Source organism: Thalassophryne amazonica, chromosome 5 (genome assembly GCF_902500255.1).
Source record: "Thalassophryne amazonica chromosome 5, fThaAma1.1, whole genome shotgun sequence".
Taxonomy (NCBI): domain Eukaryota; kingdom Metazoa; phylum Chordata; class Actinopteri; order Batrachoidiformes; family Batrachoididae; genus Thalassophryne; species Thalassophryne amazonica.
Window position 1 is genome coordinate 27,799,822 of NC_047107.1, and position 25,835 is coordinate 27,825,656.

The 25,835-nt window shown below is 42.9% G+C and overlaps 1 protein-coding gene across 1 annotated transcript; it reads right to left on the reverse strand.

Moving 5' to 3' along the window:
* Nucleotides 1–1,142: 1,142 nt before the first annotated feature.
* Nucleotides 1,143–25,835, reverse strand: LOC117510230 (group 3 secretory phospholipase A2-like). Its single transcript, XM_034169859.1, has 7 exons — nt 25,315–25,835; nt 23,738–23,870; nt 18,520–18,654; nt 6,985–8,045; nt 2,296–2,434; nt 1,859–1,978; nt 1,143–1,735 (listed from the first exon to the last, which is right to left on the reverse strand). The coding sequence occupies exons 1-7, from the start codon at nt 25,823–25,825 to the stop codon at nt 1,567–1,569; spliced, it is 2,268 nt and encodes a 755-aa protein (XP_034025750.1). The 5' UTR covers nt 25,826–25,835; the 3' UTR covers nt 1,143–1,566.

Below are 25,835 nucleotides of genomic sequence, written 5' to 3' on the forward strand. Positions count from 1 at the left end.
AGCGGAAATAGGGTGGGTGGAAATCTCTGTTTCTAAGACAGTCTCGTAACAGCAGTTCTTGTCAAATTTTTTTTTTCTCACCTTACATTTAGAAGGACACATTGTCCGACATAAGGATTCTTTATATTCTAGCATTACCTGCAGATTAAAAAATAAAGCAAGTAAGAGCAAATGTTTCTAACTGGATTATTTAAATATATTATAATAGCCAAGTGGCCTCTATGTGCGTGTATGGCTTTGATAACAGTTCTCTGGGGCGAGCTGACATTTGCCGTTTATTATGCTTATGTATTTTGGGTCAAGGATGAACACTGCAGAAAGAGAAAGTTGATAAGACTAATATTTTAGGAGAAACTAGCCATATTGTTAACAACAGTGAACAATAGACATAGTGTTGTTATTAATTTGTGTTTTTGTAGTTCAGTTGGTTTAGTTAAGTGTCATGTTGCCGTTACCATGAGCGAGAAGTGTAGTGTGTTTGATGTCTTCTGCTACCATCTCTGTTTGTGGGTGTGTAAAAATAAAAGCATCTGCTTGCAACAAATGCAGAAAAGACAAAAATCTCTGCGTGTGTGCATGTATAAGTCATGGACAAACTAGGGAGAGCTGGCATTTGCCGTTTGGTATGCTTATGTATTTTGGGTCAAGAACAAACACCGCCAAAACAGAACATTGACAAGACTAATATTTTTGGAGAAACTACTAGCTAACAACACTGAACAACGTTGATAATTACATTTTAGACTCTCACACCACTGCACCAGGGGGTGGTAAATCATCTATATAGTAAAAGCGTGGGTACGTGATTGTATTTATTAAGTTCAATGTAAATACCTTAAAAAATACATGGATGACACAAGAAAGTGAAAACACTTATTTCCATTGTGGTCCATTTATAAATTGAATGACAAAATAGAAATAGTAACAAAATAATAATGATAATAATAATTGTGTGTGTATATGATAAGAATCTAAACAATTCATAAATATATTAAGACAGTAAATTAACATTTAAAAAATTACATAACAGGAAATAAGAGTTGAGTTCTTCTACAAACTGTTGAGGTCCAAGGTTCTAAAAACATTCTGGACTCACACGCCATTACAACTCATTATAGAAACTGAACAATTTATTACCACCCTTAAAAAAAAAAAAAGTCAGCTACCTATTTTATCAACACTACCCAATCTAGAGCCTGTGGATCCCCACGGGCAATGCGCTAGTTGTTATATTAATGTGGGGTTTCTCAATTTCTTTTGGGGGGGGGCAGTGAACACTTCTGATGGTACAAACCCATTTAGCTTAAATGTATTCAGATTCTCATTCAGTGACATCTTGGCATAAGCTGACGCACTGATCACCTTCCAGAGCACAAAGGTGACAGCTGCACTTTCAACACGGTTATGGAAATAAGGAATGAATAATTAAGTGTCTTATATGTTCAAGTGCTCGTGTTCTTCACTACTATGTTGCTGTTTTTTCACCATCATAAAGTTAGACATATTGCTTCATGAATTGTGAACCATTTCCTGAGTCTGTTGTATCACCAGCTGTACTGAAAGATGTCAGCATCTCTCCCCTGCAGCAACAAATCTCAGGCATCGCTTATAAAGTCGAATAGGAGTTCCTCTTTTTCTTCTATTGGTGGAATTTTGTGCTCCAGTGGTCTCTTTTTGCTCCTTCTTCTTAAGTGCTTGAAGTAGGTCAGAAGCTTTAGCAATGCCTCCAAGACACCTAGAACATAAAAGTGTCAACATTATCAGCCAGCGAGTCCATATAATCTGTTAAACAGTAATATGAGTTAACGCTGCTGCTCTCTGAAATTTACATAAAAAATGCTATCTGTAGCTTAAAGACCTTTTCCTGTCCTCGCAGTTTTTCTCCTCTGGGAGTCTGAAGCAGTACTGGGAGACGAAATCTTTCAGGAGCGTTGCGACAATACCGGGTCGCTCGAAGCTTTCAATCTGGTGAGCCAAGCTGCAGAGCAGGAAAATGTGAAGTTAATTTATCACCAGAGTGCACAGCTGCACAGTCGAGGCTCACTCAGTATGCACGTGATGCTGTCAAGGCCGAATGTAACGTGCAGTTACTGACCCACTAAAAAATATAAAATGGCATGTGAGCCAGCTCTCACACTCATTCAAGAGTCTGATTATCTTGTAACCTTAAGGAATACATTTAATATTTTAAAGTTCTATATTGTATTTATCTTTGTAAAAGGAAAAAATAAAACGAGTAACTGGGTTATTCGTCAGTGTTGTGTGATTACGTGCGGCGTGTTTCCACTTGGTTACCGGCTGGTGCAGTCACAGTGGTAGACTGGCTTTGATTCCATGTTCTTTAACTTGTACTTCATCTCCAAAGGGCGAATTTTGTATTGGCAGTCATCCAAATATTTTAGGCTTCCACACAGGTGATGGTTGTTGGCAGGACCTAAAATAGTTGGAGATTATCGTTCAAATTATGTCAATGCCTGCGTATCCTTGACAACATGTTGCATCACGTTACAATTTAATATTCTAATAGTTATAATTACCAGCCCAAGCTGAACAATTGTTCTCTGTTTAAACTTTAGAATACACAAACATTGATCATTGGCGTAGTGTGTGTGTGTGTATGTGTGTGTGTGATTCCCCCGCCAGTCCTCTTGCCTGTAGCTCTTTGCTAAGTGGAATCATTCTGTAGGAATGTTTATGGGCCTCTTGAAATCACTGTAGTAACATAACTGATATTGTTGCAGTAATTTAACATTTGCAGGTATTAAAAATACAAATATTATGCTATTATAATGACTCATTGTCCAACTGTTTATACTGTGCTTCCTTGATTAAACACCTGACCTTGAATAGGGGCTGGCCTCGTTTAATGGTTGGATGAAAACTTCATCTGAAAAAAATAAACACCTGCCCAATCCTAAAGCCTGAGTTATGATTCTACAACTCTAACTCCATGGCCACGTAATGACATCAATGTGGACGTGACCCTTTCAAAGTTCTCCATCACGTTGGTGGGTGTCGAAGTGTCGGAATAGTAGGGACGCAACATGAGAGCTCCACTTCTTTTATACAATCATCAACTTCCAAACCAAGGTTATGGTACGTGCAGTTTCCCTCCGTGAATTGCAGGTCATTTGAGCGTCTTTGTAGTTTTCTGACTCCATGTTGTAAAGTTGGTCGTATTTGCAGATTTTTCTGCCAAACATTCTTCTATTTGAGCCATGATCACAATGTAATCACTGTGTGCACGGCAAAAGCTTTTAAATATGACGGAGAGGAAGGAGTGAAAACGGAAAAGTGACCAATCATAGCGTTTGTGGTCACAGTCGTTTAGCAGGTGCACGTCAGGCTCCGGGAGGGTCCGCTGGGGGCTCTGATCTAAAGTGGTTGTCTTTGGTTCACCACACCCAGGCATATGCTTGAAAGTTAACACCATATTACAGTGCAGGCAGCATGCAGCATTTTGTTAATAATCGCCAGCCTTGAATAAAGGCCTGCTTCGTTTTGGTGCGGGGTCTGAGCATGTTTTGAAAAAATAAACCCCGGGCTTTTAATTAAGGAAATATGGTAATAGTTTGTTTTGTGTGTTGTTGCTAAGCCAAGGAAGTTATGCACTCATCTACGCCTACTTTTGCAGCTGACAGTGAGACAACAGGAGCTGTCAGGTCTGGGAGTGTGCACTGGTGCCACACATTGCCACAACAGAACCACCTAAGATCACGAATTAGCATCCCAAGTCTCACAACTTTACAGTAAGACAGGAAGAACCAGAGGCCTCATTTAAAAACATTGCACAGAATTCATACTAAATGTATACGTCCGAAGAAAATACAAAAAATGCACAAAAAAACAAGCAAAAAAAAAAAAAAAAACAGGCTTATAAAACTGGTTGTACACATCTGAAACAAAACTGTTATGATTGATAGCTGTGAAAGTGGTGCATTTTTATCATGCACACTACTTTAAATTGTGCGCACATAAATCTGCCTCATACTAAAAAAATGATTCATTGGATGAACTCCATTCAATTATGTGCAGGATTTCCATATAATAAATATATGTAGCCCCAACTAAAAAAAAAGCACATCCATGCAAAATTTAATTCAATTTAGTTGGAACTACATATATTTATTAGATGGAAATCCAATCCAGTGAGTCAATCCAGTGAGACCTCTTCATGCGGCTGGAATGACTTTGTGTCAAATAGGTTACTTAGGGAATGTCAGTTATGACATTTTGGCCACGCGATGCATTTGAGTGACTGTACCCTCCACATGCCCACATTCAACCACAAATTGTCAATGCAAAACACCTCATGAACATTCAAAGATACACTTGAAGCCCAACACGTGTATGAATCACGGCAACCAAGAGGAAGAGCAGAAAAAGGACCATTCACATATGGTGTTTCTTAATTTTGGTATCACAGTCACTTACAGGCATATCTCTAAGAAGCATTAAAAGGCCAACCATACGTAAGAACCAATGTGAAACAGTTTTTATTTTTTCCACAGCAGCTGCGCAATGTGGTTACACATGCTCCAGTTGCTCGCACTGTGTTCGTGCACAAGCATGCACAAAACTGTCGGGATCGTACATGCCTGCCCGTTGGCGCGATGATTTGTGGTTTGCTAATTCGAACTGTTCCATGCTGTCTCACCGTAATTCGACCAAATTCACACTATGTGTGAAGGGGCCCTTAAGGTTCATTCAGTAGTCCAGCGGAATTGGAACCAAAATGGCACCATGTTCTGAGTTGACACCACTGTCTCAATTAAGGCACACTACCCACAACTCTACCCAACATCCAGTCCATGTTTGCTTTGGAGAGTGTAAAAACCTGAAGGCATCCATGACAAACACCACAATTCACTGGGGGAAAAGTCAGAGACTTTGCGTGTGTGCTTCACAGTTAACAGGATCAGCCACCAGGACCCTGGTGGCTGGACTAGGACTAGAGATGGCTAACATCGTAGTAGGAGGATCATCTTACTAACATCCCTTTATAACCAGCTCTCAGGGACAGCACAGCAGAAGCATCTGTCAGGACCAAGCCCTCACCTGCCATGACTGTGACAGGATGAGGAGTAGGTTTGGAGGAATACATTCCTTTGATTACTCTGTTAGCAGGCCAAAGGTCACTAGACCACAGATGGTGAGCCACCTGATCAGATTGTTATTTGTGGATCATTAGCATGAAACCTGTCAAAGGCAAATGACAAGTGATTTTTGCACAATATGACTTCAAACACAGTGAAATGATTGAAACTGATAAGTAACAGGAATATTTTGAGGTAGAATAGGTACCTTACATTTTGTAGCAGATCCACATGGAATGCACAAAGATGAGTTGAAGTGCATTTGTTATTTTAACAGCGTGGGCAATAAGCCAGTGACCTAAAGTGATTACTGGATGTCTTTGGCACGAGACCTCTTCATGCGGCTGGAATGACTTTGTGTCAAATAGGTTACTTAGGGAATGTCAGTTATGACATTTTGGCCACGCGAGGCATTTCTCTAGAAAAGATCCAATATGTAGGTGCCTCAGTGCTGAGGACCACAGCAAATGGAAAAGGCCAAGGAGATGTCAACATTTGATATGGGTGTCGGGGGTAGATGGCTGTTTTTCATTTTGGGATAGACTAGTTGCTTGGGTGGTTACCTTTCAGGTAGCCTATTCTCATGAAAAATGTATAAAAATGAATGCTAAATAATCTGTACATTTTTTTTTTTTTACATATTATTTGCCTATTCCTCAGCCAGCAGACTGTGTTGATGTTACCAACAATATGTCAATTCGTGAGTGTGTTTTTGCAGGCTTTGAAAAATTTGTTTTACATTTACTGCCATTCTAACCCTAACGCTAAACCTAACCCTCATTTGTATTGACACCAAGCCGTGAGATACCGGCTGAGAGTCGTTTTAGTGTAAACTTTGCTGCAAATCATCTGCAGTATTGATAAGTAAGTATAAGTAAATGTAGTGTAAATGCAACAGCAATGGGACATTTCATTGTCGTATCATTGGAATCATTCTGTTGTGTGGGCCGCTGAAGAGGAGGTACTGCTGGCCCACCACCACCAGAGGGCGCCCTGCTTGGAGTGCGGGCTCCAAGCACGAGAGGGCGCCAGACCTAGAAGAAGTGACAGCTGTCATTCATCCCCTGCCCCAGCTGTCACTCATTCATCATCATCACCACCATAAAAGCCGGACTGCAACTCCACCTCCTCGCCGAGAAATCGACTACCATTCCTGAGGTAATCCGTCTCTGCAGTATTTGGATTAATCCACGTTTTGATCTCTGTTTGCAGCCGTTTATTCCTGTGGGACAGTTTTGTTGGAGTGGCGTGTTGTGGGAACCGCGACGTCTTCGCCTCCCACTCCCTCCAGATAAGTGACTGACAGGAGCTGCTTGAGTGTATGATTGGAGGTGGAGGTGCTCCCTCCCATCAGTGTTGGACTGTGTATTACTGAGTGTGCGGACTCACACTCACACATCCTGTTTTTGCTTTCTGCCAGCAGTACCAGGGTCGACAGCCGGGAACAGAGGCCACCTGGGGACTCGGGACTTGGCGGCTCCGGTGTTCTTCAGACCGTTGGTGGTGGAAGCCGTGTGGAGTACGGCTTCTCTCTCGTCGGGGGGGTCTCCTATCTTCGAGCCTGCCACACGTCACCTGGTGCTAATTGACTGTGCATATTTTCTGTGTCTTTTCGTTGTGTAGTGTCACAACATTAAATTGTTACCTTTTGGTTTAGTCATTGTCCGTTCATTTGCGCCCCCTGTTGTGGGTCCGTACTACGACACCTTCACAACACATTCACTGTACTGATTGTACTGGCATTAAAAGCCTTGTGGGTTTGAGTTTTAGTACATGATTTCTTGCTGAGTGCTTTGACTTTGTATGCAGTGTGTCTGGCGCTGCGAGCAGGGGCTTCGTACACTGCTTGACAAAAGAAGTGATGGTGTCAGTAGCTGCCGGCTCTCACCTGTCATGTTACGTGGAGCATTATGTGTTTGATTCCGGCTTTTCATGGAGTCAGAGCAGCGGGCTCTGCTTTGGTGGTTTATTTTTGGTTCCTGGCTTGTGGGATTCTGTAGTAGATGTGAATCTGTCTCCTTTGTTGTCTTTCCATCTTTTAGATGAGTTGCTGGTGCTTTCATTAAAAGTCCTGTGTTTCGCTGAGCGATGACAGGCATCGCAGAAGCTGCTGGAGTCGAGAGTTTCTTCAAAGGCTTGTATTTGGGCCGTTCTGTTGTCATACTGAGACTCAAAGACTGAGCTGCTGTTCCCTTTATGTGTAATGAATGTGTAGCTATGGGCGGTGTGTTTGTTGTTGTGTTTTCCAGACAGCTGTTACAATGTCGCCGGAATACATTCCCTCTTACGGCAGGTTCACAGCAGCGATTCTGCTTTGGAGCTTTTGTTTGGTGACTTTTTGTGGTTTTGGGCACTGCTGTGCTGGTTGTGGGTCGGTGTCTGTAGCCTGCTGATCGCTGTGGTGACGTTGTGATGCTTTGTGTTGTAGGTGCTATTTGTGGAAATGGTTTTGTGAATCGCTGCGACTGGTTTTGGCTTTTCACAGTGGGATGAGCTGACAGGCCCTTTCTTATATCCTTCTTTTTCTCCAGTCTTTTCTTATTTGACATTGGTGTGAGGTTTTTCAGTGTGTTTAACATAGATGTGTTCTTTTCTAATGAAAACGTTGGCATCCTGTGCATCAATGTTGTATTTGGCTGTAATTCTGGAGTCGTGGTATTCGCTGGTTTTGGAGCTTTTTGAGCTTTCCTGCCTGTTTTGCATCCTTTCCCCTTTGCCTTTTTTGGGTAGAAAGTGTCTCCTCTGGGTCCATCTCTGGTGCTGCATCGACGTGGGCTTTTGGTTGACTGTGTTGGGCTGACTGTCGGAGCTTCTGTTACACGGGGGTCCTTGTTGCTCTCTGAATTGATGCTGTCCTTCTTGTCCTTGTACTTGCTTACTGTGTGAGGTGTGTGGTAAGCCCCGAGGTGTTTGAAGATGGCATGTGGTGCCTCTTTGGATATCTGGCACCTATAAATGATAAAAAATAAGCATGTTATAATCACAGACAGAACCTCTTTAAAAACACTTTACTGCTCTTGTAATGTGCCATACTAAAACATTCATTAGCTTCACCTTTGAGGTTAGATATGATGGTAAAAGTAACTAATGTGATTGATTTCAAAAGTTTGAAAAAGGTTGGCTGTTATTGTGATCCTAAATGATTAACCAGATCAATGCCAAGATGCAGATTTTGTTTAAAGTTGTTTATTTATTTTTTAATCTTTGAAAGATTTCATTGTATGTTGATTTCAGGCTGCTAGAATAAGTATGTCCTTTATAGGCCCAGAGGTTCCAGTTTTTATTCCAGGATACCATAGTGAGAGGCCTTGACTCCATCTGGGTGAGGAGGTCATAAATTACATCCCCAGGCAAGATGGACTCGGACAATCCAGATGAAATGTTGGAATCAAATGCAGGTCTACATTTTGGTGATCCAACTCCTATCCCACTAATCTACCTGAGCATGTGAGTACCAAGGTGACACATACTACCATGGTTAGAGTGCTGTTAGCTTTTAGGTTTTATTTTTATTTATTTGTTTATTTTAATTAGAGAGGTTTCTGGGAACTTGACTAACTGACAACTCCAGTCAGTGTGCCTCACACACCGAAAAATCGCACATTTACTATTACCTCCGCCAAGGAGGTTATGTTTTCGGTTGCGTCCGTTTGTTGGTTGGTTGGTTTGTTAGCAGGATTACTCAAAAAATCCTCAACGGATTTCAATTAAATTTTTACCAGGGGTGTATCTTGGCCTAACCTGGAAGTCATTAAATTTTGGTAATGATCTGGAACACAATCCGGATCCAATAATTTTTTTAAGGATTCTTTATCATTGCAGGATTGGGCCAATTTCAACATTTTTGCATCCAACTTCATGAACTTCATTTGTCTCTCCTCACTGAATAAACTTGTTATTAGAAAATAAAAAAAACTTGTGTAGTTCATGTAGTTCCATCCATCCATTTTCTTCCGCTTATCCTAGGTTGGGTTGTGGGGGCAGCAGCTCAAGCAAAGCCGCCCAGACCTCCCGATCCATACACACCTCCCCCGGCTCCTCCAGGGGAACCCCGAGGCGTTCCCAAACCAGCTGAGAGACGTAGTCCCTCCAGCGTGATCTGGGTCTTCCCTGGGACGACCTCCCATTTGGATGTGCCCGGAACACCTCTCCAGCGAGGCGTCCAGGGGGCATCCGGAAAAGATGCCCGAGCCACCTCAGCTGGCTCCTTTCAACGTGGAGGAGCAGCGGCTCGACTCCGAGCTCCTCCCGAGTGAATGAGCTCCTCACCCTATCTCTAAGGAAGCGCCCAGTCACCCTGCGGAGGAAACTCATCTCGGCCTCTTGTATTCGCGATCTTGTTCTTTCGGTCATGAGCCAAATCTCATGACCATAGGTGAGGGTCGGAACGTAGATCGATCGATAAATCGAGAGCTTTGCCCCACTAGTCAACTCTCTCTTCACTACGACGGTCCGATACAGCGACCGCATCACTGCAGACGCTGCACCGATCCGTCTATCGATCTCACGCTCCATCCGTCCCTCACTCATGAACAAGACCCCGAGATACTTAAACTCCTCCACCTGAGGCAAGGACACCCCACCGACCTGAAGAGGGCAAGGCACCTTTTTCCGGTGGAGAACCATGGCCTCGGATTTGAAGGTGCTGATCTTTATCCCGGACGCTTCATACTCGGCTGCAAACCGCCCCAGTGCACAATGAAGGTCCTGGTTTGACGAAGCCAACAGGACCACATCATCCACAAACAGCAGAGGTGAGATTCTGTGGTTCCCAAACCAGACCCCCTCTACACCCTGGCTGCGCCTATAAATTCTGTCCATAAAGGTAATGAACAGAACCGGTGACAAAGGGCAGCCCTGGTGGAGGCCAACGTGCACTGGAAGCAGGTTTGACTTACTACCGGCAATGTGAACCAAGCTCCTGCTGCGGTCATACAGGGACCGGATAGCCCTTAGCAAAGAACCCCGGACCCCGTACTCCCGGAGCACCCCCCACAGGGCGCCTCGAGGGACATGGTCAAACGCCTTCTCCAGATCCACAAAGCACATGTGGACTGGTTGGGCGAACTCCCATGAACCCTCGAGCACCTCATGGAGGGTGTAGAGCTGGTCCAGTGTGCCGCGACCAGGACGAAAACCACACTGCTCCTCCTGAATCCAAGGTTTGACTATCGGTCGAATGCTCCTCTTCAGCACCCTGGAGTAGACCTTACCAGGGAGGCTGAGGAGTGTGATCCCCTGTAGTTGGAACACACCCTCCGGTCCCCCTTCTTAAACAGAGGGACCACCACCCTGGTCTGCCAATCCAGGGGTACTGTCCCCGACCACCACGCGATGTTGCAGAGATGTATCAACCAAGGCAGTCCCACAACATCCAGAGACTTAAGGTACTCAGGACGGATTTCATCCACCCCAGGAGCCTTGACACCAAGGAGCTTTCTGACCACCTCGGTGACTGCGGCCTGGGTGATGGATGAGTCCGCCTCTGAGTCCCCAGTCTCTGCTTCCTCTTCGGAAGACGTGACGATGGGATTGAGGAGATCCTTGAAGTATTCCTTCCATCGACCAACAACATCCCCAGTCAGGGTCAACAGCTCCCCACCCGCACTATAGACAGTGTTGGCGGAGAGCTGCTTCCGCCTCCTGAGGCGTTGGATGGTTTGCCAGAATTTCTTCAAGGCTGACCTCCCAGACCTGAGTTTTTGCCTCTGCGACTGCACAGGCTGCAGTACGCTTGGCCTGCTGGTACCTGTCAGCTGCCTCCAGGGTCCCACCTACCAACAAAGACAAGTATGACTCCTTCTTCAGCTTGACGGCATCCCTTACTTCCGGCGTCCACCACCAGGTTCGGGGATTGCAGCCGCGACAGGCACCAGAGACCTTGCGACCACAGCTGCAGGCGGCCGCATCGACAGTGGAGGTGGAGAACATGGTCCACTCGGACTCCATGTCTCCAACCTCCCCCGGGATCTGGGAGAAGCTCTCCCAGAGGTGGGAGTTAAAGACCTTGCTGACAGAGGGTTCCGCCAGTCGTTCCCAGCAGACCCTCACGATACGTTTGGGCCTGCCACGTCTGACAGACTTCCTCCCCTCCCAGCAGATCCAACTCACAACCAGGTGGTGATCAGTCGACAGCTCTGCCTCTCTCTTTACCCGAGTGTCCGAGACATGTGGCCAGATGATACGACTACAAAGTCGATCATCGACCTCCAGCTCAGGGTGTCCTGGTGCCACGTGTACTTATGGACACCCCTGTGCTTGAACATGGTGTTCCTGATGGACAAACTGTGGCTAGCACAGAAGTCCAACAACTGAACACCACTCGTGTTCAGATCGGGGAGGCCGTGCTTCCCAATCATGCCCCTCCAGGTCTCACTGTCGCTGCCCACGTGGGCGCTGAAGTCCCCCAGGAGAACAATGGAGTCCCTGGTCTGAGCACTATCTAGTACCCCTCCCAGAGACTCCAAGAAGGTTGGGTACTCTGCACTGCTGCTTGGCCCATAGGCTGAGTGACAACAGTGAGAGACCTGTCCCCAACCCGAAGGCGTAGGGACATGACCCTCTCGTTCACTTGGGTGAACTCCAACACATGGCGACTGAGCTGGGGAGCAATAAGCAATGCTACCCCAGCTCACCACCTCTCCCCGTGAGCAGCGGCAGAAAAGTGGAGCATCCAGCCCCTCTCCAGGAGTTGGGTACCAGAGCCCAAGCTATGGTATGGTATGATTATATTTCTCAGGGACAGTGCACAATAATGCACTGACCTAAAAAACAGGAAAGATGCATTGTGCCAGGTTATTTCAAAAATACTAATTTCCACCTGTAGTCCCTAGACAGGTTGATGTCTAACTGTGAGTGACAGTTTGTAAGTGAGAAGAAAATCCATTTAGCACAAAGACTATTCATACTGTAAACATATCATACCTCGCCCCTCAAATATACCATTCATAAAAACTTTCAACATTTTACCAGTTCACAGACATATACAAAAGATACCACTTTCTTCACACTCATCATATATATATATATATATATGTGTGTATATATGTATGTATGTATATATATGTGTGTGTGTGTGTATGTATGTATATATGTGTATGTCAATCAATCAATCAATTTTTTATTTATATAGCGCCAAATCACAACAAACAGTTGCCCCAAGGCGCTTTATATTGTAAGGCAAGGCCATACAATAATGATGTAAAACCCCAACGGTCAAAACGACCCCCTGTGAGCAAGCACTTGGCTACAGTGGGAAGGAAAAACTCCCTTTTAACAGGAAGAAACCTCCAGCAGAACCAGGCTCAGGGAGGGGCAGTCTTCTGCTGGGACTGGTTGTCGTTTGGTAAGATATTCCACTGACTAGAGGCAACAACAGAAAAGGCAGATTTGGCAAAAGAGGTCCTACATTTAGCGATGCTGCACTCTCCTCTAGAGGTCGCCATTGTAGCTCGAGTTGTTCTTTCTGAGCACAATGTGACAAACCTTCTTAGGGGAGGAGCAGCCATATCATAGATGATTTTAAAGAGTAGACAGATATTTGTATGTATTATTAGATTATCAAAATTTAGAAAATCATACTTAGAAAGAATAAGACAATGATGATATTGTCTGGATTTCCTATCATGAATTTTTGTTGCCCTTTTGAACATTGATTCAAGTGGCTTTAGAACTGATTTACTGGCCTGCGACCAACTAGTCGTGCAATACAGAAGGCGTGAGAGAATCATAGAATTAAAATACATATGTGATGCCTCAATAGTAAGAGATCCTCGAATGTACCTAAAATTTGCCAAATTAAATTTTAAAGAATTACACAATTTCTTGACATGATTTTTAAAAGTCAAGGTTGGGTTAAGGGTAATGCCCAAGTAGGTGAAGTTGTTTACATTTTTTATTTTTTCCCATTTATATGGATGTCTGGTTGATTTAAAGGTTTTTGTCTGTTTGTAAAGTACATTGCAACCATTTTGTCAACATTTAGTGTGAGACAGCAATTTTGTAGCCAGGCAGCAACCTTTTTCAATTCTCCTGTTAATTTTGTGGCCACTTCTGTCATGTTCTTTCCGTGACTAAACAGGACAGTATCGTCCGCATACATAATGATGTTAATGTCACACACCAATAGATCATTAATGTATAAACTAAAAAGCAGCGGCCCTAAAATGGAACCCTGCGGAACTCCCATAGTGCAGTCTTTTAAAGGGGACAATGTGTGATTTACTCAAACACATTTCCTGCCACTTAGGTATGATGCAATCCAATTTATTGTCTGATTAGACAGTTCAAAATTTGATAATTTCCTTATTAAGACACTGTGAGAAACAGTATCGAAAGCCTTTCGCAGGTCCAGAAACACAGCTCCCACTACACCTCCATGATCTAAATTTGTTTTAATTTCTTCAAGGAAGTAGGAGCAAGCTGTCTCTGAGTATTTTTTCTGAAATCAAATTGAAAATGATTTAAAAGAGATTTGGTTTCGACGTGTGTAATTAATTGCTCTGCTACTACCTTTTCATACACTTTAGAGATGACAGGTAGGATGGTGATTGGCCGGTAATTACTGACCTCTAGTTTGTCTCCAGACTTATGTATTGGCGTGACGATACCAGTTTTTAGTACATCAGGAAAGATAACGTCTCTAATAGACTGATTAATTAATTTAGTCAACACTGGTGTTAGACTTTCCTTGTTTGTTTTTAGAAAGGCATTATCTAAGCCATATAGATCTTTTGCTTTGCTATTATTGAGTTGCCCAATAAGCCTTTCCACCTTTGCATCATTAACAGGTATCAAACTAAAGGCAGATACAGATGGAGGGTGGAAAGGCAAGGTGCTGGAAACAACTGAGCCAGTCTCTGAACAGAATTAATAAAATATTCATTGAAAAACATTGCTAGTGTTGCATCATCATTTTTGGTACTATCATCTATTTTTAGCTGTAGGTCATGTTGAGTGTTTTTTCATTTCCAAGAAATTTGTCAATACTTCTCCACAACAATTTACTATTCCCTTTTGCATCTTTAATTAGATTAAGAAAGAAATTTGCCTTTGCTTTTCTAAGTAATGTTGTGACCTTGTTTCTCAGACTTTGATATATTAATTGATCGGAGGTTAATCTAGTTTTGATAAACTTTTTAAGTGAGGCATCTCTTTTCTTAAATTCCCAGAGGTCACTATTGAACCACAGCAAACCTTGTTTTTTTTTTGTTTTTTTTGTCTTTATGTATTTTAATAAAATATTTTTTAAAATTAATATTAAATCATTACACGCTTTCTCACATGATTTATTTTCTGTTATATCATCCCAGTTTGTTTGCTTTAGATCATTTTCCAATAGAGACAGATCCTTCTTTGAAATGAAAGATATACTTTGGTTGGTTTTTAGTTGAATTTGGTCCCTAAATCTGGTTTTATTTAATTTTCTGGCAACCAATGTGAGATTATGATCAGATAATCCAGTTAATAAATTATGTTTTCACTATCCTTTCTGTTTTTTTGTAAAAATTAAATCTATAAGTGTTTGGGAAGTTTTTGTTATCCTTGTGGGTTTAATTATTTGTCTCATCTGGAATGATTTCATGATTTCTTTAAGATTCTTTTTACGTGTTTTATCTGCCCAGTTTATATTCATATCCCCCATTAATAGGATCTCTTTCTCTTCAAACATTTTAAGCATTTTAAATAACTCTGTATAAAATATGTTTTTGGCATTTGGGGGCAATAAATGACAATCACAACAAAGGACATTTCAGAAGAAAGTGTAATTGAAACTCCTACACATTCTATTGTATCAGTTTTTAATATTAATTTCATTGCTTTGAATACCATCCTTAACATATATCAAACCCCCCCCCCCCCCCCCCCCCCCCCCCTGTCACTTCTATATGTTTTATATCCAGGAACAGTGAAAGCAGATAACGGGGTTGTAGGACAACCATGTCTCTGTGAGGCAGAGGTAGTCCAAGTTTGAGTCCGTTAATAAATGTTCAGTCTGCTCAGTCTTGGATATAACGCTCCGTATGTTAATATGTCCCCCGAAAATGCGTTTTGGTTTATTGTGAGGATTCCACAGCACGCGGGCATGATTGACTGTTTGGAAAAGTTTAGTCTCCTTTTGTCTGCGAATCACAATCGCCTGTAACGTGTTTGTAGGTCGCAGAGCAGTAATGTTCGTCTGCGTTTTTGTCAAACTTTGTGTTACCTCGTAATCCTGAGGGCAGAGGGAGCATAGCGTCAGGAATAGGCGGATGCAGAGCGGTGTCTACCTGGTGCTGTTTCACTGGAGCCACAAGTGGATCCACGGGGCCAGGATTTAGGTGCACATCTCCACAAAGTAAAAGAACGATGCAGAAGAGAGTAGCACTACCCCGGTTAGATGTGTCGCGCATCAGCGATGTCTTCGGACCGCGCTGATGATGTGTACACGGGACAAGCGCTTTTCCTTGATCCAAGACGTGATTAAACAGAACATACTGGCTCCACGTATCCAGCGGGACAGCGTGTGGCACCGGTGTAGCATATTCCTCCAGTGGGAGCGCAGCTGAGTGTTGCCACGCAGCTAGCCAGCCATCAAACAATTGTGTGGCGATGATAGCCACCATGTACAAAGCCACGTTTAAAGCACGAAGTAGATGTTTAATTTTGATGTTACTTGAAAAGAAAGGCTTTATGTTCCCATTCCCGAATAAAGCAGAGCAACCAGGCGGCTTCCTAGGCGTTTTTTGCAAAGAAGTAGCAGCAGCACCTGCCGAGCTGCTGCACCTTGCTGCTGCCATTTTCATCCTTTCAGTAGATTCACCCTGTGTGTGAAGGTGAGCCCGACTATCTCTAGTTGGTACCTGTCAACCTCCCGCACAAGCTCAGGCTCCTTCCCCCCAGCGAGGTGATGTTCCACGTCCCAACAGCCAGAGACTGTGAGCGTGGACCGGGCCGCCAGGCCACCCGCCCTCGACTGCCACCCAGTCCTCTCTGCATCCGACCCCCATGGCCCCCTCTGCAGGTGGTGAACCCACAGGAGGGTGGGCCCACATTGCTCTTTCGGGCTGAGCCCCGTGGGCTAAGGCCCGACCATCAGGCACTCGCGCGCGAGCCCCAACCCCAGGCCTGGCTCCAGGGTGGGGCCCCAGCTCCGCCATACCGGGTGACGTCTCGGCCCTTGATTTCGTGTCGGTCATTGGAGCTTTTGAACTGCCCTTAGTCTGGCCCGTCACCTAGGACCTGTTTGCCATGGGAGACCCTACCAGGGGCACGAAGCCCCTGACAACGTAGCTCCTAGGATCACCCGGGAACGCAAACTCCCCCACCACGATAAGGTGGCAGTTCGAGGGGGAGTAGTTCATGTAGTTTCTTTTTATAAATACATTTGCTGAAGATACTAAGGGTTTAACCCTCTGCGTGAAATGATGTGGAATAAGTCTCTTTGCCAAAGGGTATTCCATGTGATGTCAGTGACCCTATGGTCTTGGTGGAGGTTTGCGCTCTCCGAGTGCTTCTAGTTAATAATAATTTACATTGGGCTTTCCCAGGAATCAACACACTAAACAACCTAAACTCAATTAAAGTACTCTAGAACAATACACACACAAAAAAATCACTAATGCGCTGCTTTAAAAAAAAATCAGTTGGACTCGATCCATGTTCATCTGCATCAAATAACATCCAATATGTTCTTGTGGCATGTGGTGAGGATGGCATTATTATCAGACAGCACGTTGTAGATGATTTTACATAACTTTATCAGTATTCACTCTACAAACAAACATCTGTGGGATATATTGGACTCATTCTGTCTGTCTGTCCATCAATCTTGTAAGTGCATCTGCTAAACCAGTTGGTGGATTTCAGTGAAACCACACTGTGGTAGCACATCACAGAAAGATATTCATGAATGATAATTCTTGTCTGATGTCTTCAGTGTCATGCAGTGAACAGGTGGGCGGGTCAATGCAAAAGCTACACTGACACTCAGAACAATTTTCCAACTTTTGGAGGAAGACTAATGAGATGCAGAAGAAGAGTTTGCCAGCAGTATCGAGGAGGCACTTGATGCTGTAAATGTTGTAGCGGCTCCCTTCACATTTTAATTATTGGTTTACTTTGATACAGGATGACCATGTTTGCGTCATGTGTGCTTTGCGGTACAGTTCCCTCCTTCCAGCATAGACACAGAGGCTCATGGCAATGCTGCGATAGTGAACTCTTGCCAAGATGAATCAGGTCTTGGCAGGCTCCTGTCATTGCCAGAGGCTTCATCAGAGGACAAGCCTTCAAATTATTTGCACACGTCAGACGTAGTAGGATCCATGACAGGCATTAACAGCTGATCTGACAGTAGTGGTGTTCCTGCTTGTAATGCTCTACTTATTGTTCTGTTTGCTTTCCCTCATCAGTGCTCACTTTGCAGGTTCAGGATTTCAGGGTTGCTGTGTTATTATGGCTTGGACCTGGGGCTTTGTTGTTACCGTCATGCATCAATTCAGCCTAGCCTGTGGTAAATACAGGCTGGATGTTTTTGCTGAGTTGCTGCCAGTATTTCTTGGCGCACCACCTGGCAATGTGATGTGCTTTGATTCTTGCCATTCAAAGCATGTGCGGGGTTGTTTCTCTGAGGGACTGTCTCATGGAGCTTCAGTGACAGTGGTCATCTTGCAGGAGTTGACTTCAAACCAACATCCGTTCTTGATGGTCTTCATCCCGAAGGTGGTGAGTGCTGATCCGTGAATATCACCCTGCACCTGGTTCCATTTTTGTTCACCAGGAACTGCAGGCGGGGCTATGGTTAGGATTTCCTCAAAAGATTTGGCTTAACAATGCAACCTTCTCTGCATGTCCCATCTTCAGTTCAGTTTATTATATAGAGCACCAAATCACAACATGAGTCACCCCAAGGCACTTCACAAGACGTCTAACTTTACTCACCCCCTGAGCAAGCACGATGTCAATGGCATGAAAAAAGATACAAGGAGAGAAGTGCTGCAGCTAAGCAACCATATACATATAGAGTCCAGTGGCTGCAACAACCTGATGGCTCAAAAAACAACCAAACGACAAAGAGCTGTTACCAAACATCGTGACTACAAATGGCAAGTCAGTGTTGTATTCTGTGTCCCATAAAGTCTTAGTCTGACTTACTCCAGTAAATTTTTGGGGATACTTACTGCACCCTAAAGTTTCTTAGGAAATCTTTGGCTCTGCACCTGAAAAACTATGTGCAGTTGTGTGGAACTTCATGTACTTTCATCACAGTTACTGCAGACAGCACAGCAAGACGAGGTACACAAACAGGACAATGCAATGTTATTTCCTGCAGTGCTCCATTTGCTGCTTTGCAAATGTCTCGTTTCAGGAGTTTGACTTGGTAAAGTGTTCGTTTAAATAGGTAACATAATAATGTGGCTCTAAACAGCAGTATGTCACTTACATCCCCTGCCAGTCCATCTGTGTGCAGCGCTTCTGCTGTGTGAGCTCAAAGCAGGGAGCCTTGATGATGTTGAAGAAGCTGTAGCCCACCATGTTGGAGATGGCATCATTGACACCAAGAAGGCACTCTCGGAACCTAGTGAGAGAAAATGCCAACCAATCACAAAGCAGTGCCAGGCAAAAGTATCAGGCAGACCAATTAAAGTGAAAGTAAGGTGGGTAAATAACCTCAGCAGTTATAGTGAGTCATTTATACATCGGGTGCTGATGGGTGACTCAGCACCAACAAAGACTTAACTGCTGTAGAATTCCTGAATACCTTGGACTATAAAAAAAAAAATCAGACAAATTGTAAAACTGTGACCAATCCTGTCTGAGCTCAATCAAACAGGGCTGACTCATGTTTCTGCATCAAATGTTACCGACGTCTCCATCTGCAGAGGCGAGTCTACGTCAATGCCAACTAACAACAAAATTTAAAAGAAAAAAAAAAACCTGATGGAGGTATCTATGTGCACATACCTCTTCTAAAAGACAACGGGCCTCCATTCTGTAATTAAACACAATATTCTTCAATACACAGAAGTATGCAAAAACTTTGGAACCTTTGATGTACCTAAAGCTTTGAGGAATTATTCAAAACTGCCACAATATTACATATAAGTATGTAAAAATGGTTTGTGTAATTTACAGTAAAACTGGAGTGTTTTATCTGAGACTTTCTAATAAAGTGATTGTAGTGATTATCCACAACTGTCTTTGTGTGTACTAGCCAGTTCATCTAGAAAGTATGGTCTATTTATTTATTTATTTTAACTGGGTTCGTAACATGTAATTGATAGAAGAAATCAGATCAAATCAGATTTTCCTTTCTCACTTGGGGTGGATGGGGGAGGGGAGGTGTCACAAATCAAAAATATTGCATTTTCATTTACGTTCTTGACTGACTAAAGCTTTTGTACCATACTTCTACTTAGAGGGCAAGTTTGCTTTTTAACAACTGTTGTAATGTTAAAAGAATGTTAGTCATAACATCTCTGTGTTATACTCATCTTTAACCACTGTGTCATGTGACAAAAAAATCTGTTTAAAAAAAAAAAAAAAAAATTACAACAGAAAATACTTAGGTAAAAAATAGGGTGCTTAGCAGTAGGTTTCTAAAAAAAAAAATTTCTGAACCTTAAAATTGCATAGTGTAGTTATTAACACTGTTACACATTATATGATTGCTTGCTACATATATTGCTGGTGATATTAAAATACTATAAGGACTAGTTAATGTGCACCACATTCACCATCACTAGTTCTCTTCTAAGTCTGAAACATCTTGATATAAACTGTTAAATTAGAAAAGGGAAACTGAGTTTGTCTTCAGATGTTTAGTACCACAAGCATATTAATGGTTTTAAAAAATAGCTTGTTAATTATTCTGTTGCTATTGTGAGTGTATGGAGATTTTAACTCCCAGAAGGCTACTGAACTAACTGATAAACTTTCTAAGAAACTTTTCAAAAAAGTATTTCTCACAAACAAATCACTTGTATAATATGGGTTGTAGTTCGAGTATCTTCATAAATAAAAGCAAAAGAAGCAACTTGTATATAAATAGAATATTTAATGCCTAATATTATTTTTAAAAAATGTAAAAAAACAGATGTATTGGCACCCATTTGAAGATTTAAATTAGTTCCTCAAACAAAATACTAAACAAATAAGACATGCCTGTATTCAGTTGTTCACACAACCTGAATTAACCAACAAATGAAAGTTTTGTTGCGCAAATTTTTTTTTGAGATTTTTATTCACAATGCCTAAGACATGAGAGCTGTCAGACATGCTATAGTAAAAAAAAAAAACATAATTCCAAAGGTACAATGCAATCACCATAGATCTTACAGTGCCTGTTTCTACAGTTTGTAGTGTAATGAATAGGTATCACACTCATAAAACCCTTTCAGGATGTGGTGCAAATAAAGTGAATGAAGCCTGCAAATATTGGTACGGATTGTGGAGTTCCAGGCTGACTTGGATCATTCACAGGCTGGTTTCAGCCTATGGAGACTCTATGGGCAAAAGCCAAAGACTACGCTACTGTAAGAAAGACATAAAACAGGAAGACTGTTTGTAAAAAAAAACATCAAGTGCAATAAGTGCCAACCTATATCCCTTTGAAAAGCTTGTCTTGTCTTGTTATATATTTACTATATTACATATTATTATATCATTGTTTTATTGATTGTATAATTGTAAATCAAATACCTTGTGGTTTTGGATGATTGGTTTGACAAAAGTCATTTAATGTTTCTGTGCTTCTGTCTTGACTCTTGTAGAGAAGAATAATCAAGAAGTCACAAAAGCTGGAGTTTTAAACCTAACCAGACCCCTCCTACCGAGAGGCAGACTGCTATAGGCTAGTGACTAAACAATAGCTCTAATTAGCACCTATTGTGCTCTAGTTAGCACCCTCCTAATGACAGGGCAGCTGTCCCTCCTAATGATGGGACGGACCCTCTCCTGATGGCTCCCTTGATGACTCTGCTGATGACGTGAATGACTCAATACCATGAACAAAAGACTGAAACTGCTTTGACCTGAGTCAAAGCATTGTAAACAGGGGATAAAGCGTGTCTCAGACCCCCTCCCCGGTTAAGGCTGGGTTTCAAACATTTCACAAAGAATGCCTCCTTGACCCCTCTCTCAAACCATTTCTTCTCTCTGGCTAATATTTTAACTTCCTTGTCCTCAAACGTGTGGTTAGTGTCTTTAAGGTGGAGATGAACTGCAGACTGAGGTCCACTGGCGCCCTCTCTGCGGTGCTAGCATAGCCTTTTGTGTAAAGGTTGCTTAGTCTCACCTATGTAGTGTTCGTTACAGTTTTCCTGACATCTGATAGAATACACTACATTGCTCTGTTTGTAACTAGGGATCCTGTCCTTAGGGTGAACTAATTTCTGTCTCAAGGTGTTAACCGGTTTAAAGTAAACTGGGATTTTGTGCTGTCTGACGATCCTCTGTAGTTTTTCCCCTACTCCTGCTAAATAAGGGAGAGAGACTCCTCTTCTTCTTGTCTCTGTCTCCTGTCTATCTGGTCTCTTTGTTCTCTGGGACGTCTGCACTTTGTTCAGGGACCATCGAGGGTACCCACATACTGTGAGGGCTTTCCGGACAAGTTGTTGTTCTTTAGCCCTTCCCTCTGCAGTTGTGGGCACCTGTAGGGCTCTGTGTTGAAGTGTCCTGATCAGAAGCCAGAAACAACCATTTAGCCTTCTTGGACTGTGATGTTACGATTGGAGAGAACAGGCAGCTCCAGACAGGGGTTTACAGAAAACCAACTCACACTGACCAATATCTGCTCTTTGGCTCAAACCACTCCCTTGAACACAAGCTCGGGGTGATCAGGACGCTTCAACACAGAGCCCTACAGGTGCCCACAACTGCAGAGGGAAGGGCTAAAGAACAACAACTTGTCCGGAAAGCGCTCACAGTATGTGGGTACCCACGATGGTCCCTGGACAAAGTGCAGATGTCCCAGAGAACAAAGAGACCAGATAGACAGGAGACAGAGACAAGAAGAAGAGTGTCTGTCCCTTATTTAGCAGGAGTAGGGGAAAAACTACAGAGGATCGTCAGACGGCACAAAATCCCAGTTTACTTTAAACTGGTTAACACCTTGAGACAGAAATTAGTTCACCCTAAGGACAGGATCCCTAGTTACAAACAGAGCAATGTAGTGTATTCTATCAGATGTCTGGAAAACTGTAACGAACACTACATAGGTGAGACTAAGCAACCTTTACACAAAAGGCTATACCAGCACCGCAGAGAGGGCACCAGTGGACCTTAGTCTGCAGTTCATCTCCACCTTAAAGACACTAACCACACGTTTGAGAATAAGGAAGTTAAAATATTAGCCAGAGAGAAGAAATGGTTTGAGAGAGGGGTCAAGGAGGCATTCTTTGTGAAACTTTGAAACCCAGCCTTAACCGGGGAGGGGGTCTGAGACACGCTTTATCCCCTGTTTACAATGGGGTACACAGGTCAAAGCAGTTTCAGTCTTTTGTTCATGGTAATGAGTCATTCACGTCATCAGGAGAGGGTCCGTCCCATCATTAGGAGGGACAGCTGCCCTGTCATTAGGAGGGTGCTAACTAGAGCACAATAGGTGCTAATTAGAGCTATTGTTTAGTCACTAGCCTATAGCAGTCTGCCTCTCGGTAGGAGGGGTCTGGTTAGGTTTAAAACTCCAGCTTTTGTGACTTCTTGATTATTCTTCTCTACAAGAGTCAAGACAGAAGTCAGACCACCAGAGCAAGAATTTTAGCTGAGGAAGCTTCTGTGATTTGAAGCGAAACGTCCTCGCGTCAAGCAACCCAGTCCAGTCAAAGATTCAAGCTTCTCTACAAAAGTCATTTAAGGACATCACATTTGACTCTGGAAAAAGGTAGCACACTTCAAAAAAAATTGTTTTAACTTTTTCCCTGCCCTATCATGCTACCTGTCTGTGTCCTTGGGCAATTGACAGTTAATCTACATTGTCTCAGTCTACCCAGCTGTAAATGGGTACCGGCCTTGGCTGGGGATGTAACCTCCATCAGCACTGGAATCCCATCCAGGGGGAATTGTAGACTCATCCGCTTGACGCTACAGAATCCAGAGATAAGCATCGGCACCAGCGATAGGACTATACATCGATAGGACTATATAGGACTTGTTCTTCCTCTTTCATACAGTAACACCTCCTCATTTGGATGTTAAACATGCTACACCTGCACCTGTCAACAATACTGGCTGCAAACACAGCTGGAAACCTACAAGCCCCCGGAATCCCTGTGGCTTTAAATAATTGACTGTGAATGCGGTATGAAGTGCTCGTGACACAGAAAATGGTGAGCAGCATGTTTTCTTCTGTTTACTGTTAGGACTTTAAACAGTTATCCTGACTGAAGTTCTGCATTTATTATTACTCCTTATTATTGTGTGGTTTCAGGTCTTCTCAGCTCCTGTACATCAGTTTCTGTAGTATCTGTTGGTATTGTGACACAGTCCATGCTCCTTTGATCCTGCCTTTAGACAGCTGAAAGCTCTGACATAAATTCTGCTGAGAATCAGAAGTCAGTCTTGGAGCAGCTCTGGGTCGTGGCCAGATCAGTGAGGCAGCGGGAAAGGAATGAATTATTGTTTGCAGAACTTTTCCTGGAGTCAAGCATGCTGAAGCTTACCTTTCATCACAGTCGCAGTGTGAGATTGTGAAGAAGTTTGGATTGAGGACTCCGTATTTCACAGAGAAGGCGGAGATTATGTGCTTGCAGTGGTCATGCTCACGGCAGCATTTGTCCGTATTCTCAAACATTCCTGTGCGCAACAACATTTGATTAGAGTAACCACTTGGCATGGAAACATGTTTCCTTCATTAATCTTTAGTTCAGAAGTAAAGTGTGTGTTTGGTCCCTTTTGATTTTCCACAAAATTGACTTTGTACTGAAATACCTTTATTATAAAGCACCATTATTTCTGTGGTATGTCATAAAATGACAGTGTTTGTTTTTTACTTTTTAGTGATGTATTTAATTTGTGGGCACTCCATGGCAAATATCATAAATTTCTTCAATGAGATCTGGCAGACATTTCGAAAATGAAAGAGCAAGTGCACATGCAGGGGATGGATACATGAACATTTCCAAGTCACTGAATATGTCTTGGACTTCATTTACATCAGTCTTTAAGAAATACAAACAGTATGGTACTGTGTGGTAAATCTGTCTGGAGGATCGATGCAGTTCTCAAAAAATAGGTGACCATGCAAAACGGAAATGTGTGAGGAAAGCCACCAAGACACCCAGACAACTCTGAAGAACTCATAGGCTTTTGTGGCTGCAACTGGAGAAAATGTGCACAGTGTAACTTTTAACTGTTGCATCACCAGTTATACAGTTTCATAGTGGAGTGACACAAAAAAGGATTTTCTTAAAAAGATGCGAAATTTCAGCTACACTTTGCCAGAAGGTACATGAGAGCTACAAGATTAGATTTGATCTGTTTTATTGTATGAAAATCCTGCTTTCTCTGCTCCATGTCACTATGAGGCTGTGAGTGGTGGTGCAACAGACAAAAGTTGCACTATGCACAATTACTCCAGTCACAGCCACAGAAGCCTATAACTTCGACAGAGTTGGGTGTCTTGGTGGCTTCCCTCACTAGTCTCCTTCTTGCACAGTCACTCAGTTTTTGAGAACTACCTCCTCCAGACAGAGTTGCCATTAAGTACCATGCTGTTTGTATTTCTTAAAGACTGATGTAAATGACATCCAAGACATATTCAGTGATTTGGAAATGTTCCTGTATCCATCCCCTGACTTGTCGAAAGAAAACTGGATGTAAAAGTGATGATTTACTGCTAATTCATCAATGGATGCCAATAACTGTATTCACCATACATTTTATGTCAGGAATTTTGTTTCACTTGATGAAACAAAATTGGTTGCTAGGAGGTTAGTGAGGGAAGCCACCAAAACACCAAGCCAACTCTGGAGTTATCAGCTTCTGTGGTTGTCATTGGAGAAACTGTGCTTAGTGTAACCTTTGTCTGTTGCATCACCAGTTACAATACTATGATACATGCTTTGTAACAAGTGTTTTTCTAGTTTGTATTCCAATCATACCTTATCTTGTTCAAACATGCATTCAAATTGGAGACATTATGCTCTGTGGAGTTGTCATTGTATTATGAAGATGCTAGCCTGCTTTGATAGATATGCCATAGCGCTGTATGTTGTTTCATGCAGATTGAGTATCTTACCTAACTGTTCATATGTCCTGGCCCTGTGGCCATTGCCGCACCAAAGTGTTCCTGGAAATATTGTGCGTTTAGTCCGAGTTTTTCTCTCTGTCCCATCACTGCTCAGGTGGCTGATAGTCTTCAGCACAGGAGAAGATTCTGGTGCACAGGGTCCGTCTGGTGCCAGCAGCATGCTGATATTAAAGCTTCGGGTGACCTCTTGACCTTGAGAGCCACTTCTCTCACAAAGTGTGCGGTAGTAACTTTCTGTAACAGTTGGATTACTTTTCACTTCACATGTAACAAGTTGCTTTTCTGCAGACCACAGGGTGAGATACAAGGAGTGGATTCCACGCAGCTCCTCCCGCAAAAACATGACGTGAGTCTGTCCCTCCTTAGTTTCACTGGATCTGAAGCAGGAGGTCCCTGACAAGAACACATCTTGTGCATTTGACAGAGTTAGAGATGAAACAGTGAAAATAAACTGCAGAAGACGCATGCTCTTCATCTCATAGCAAACTTGGTGAGTCATAGTATTAAAG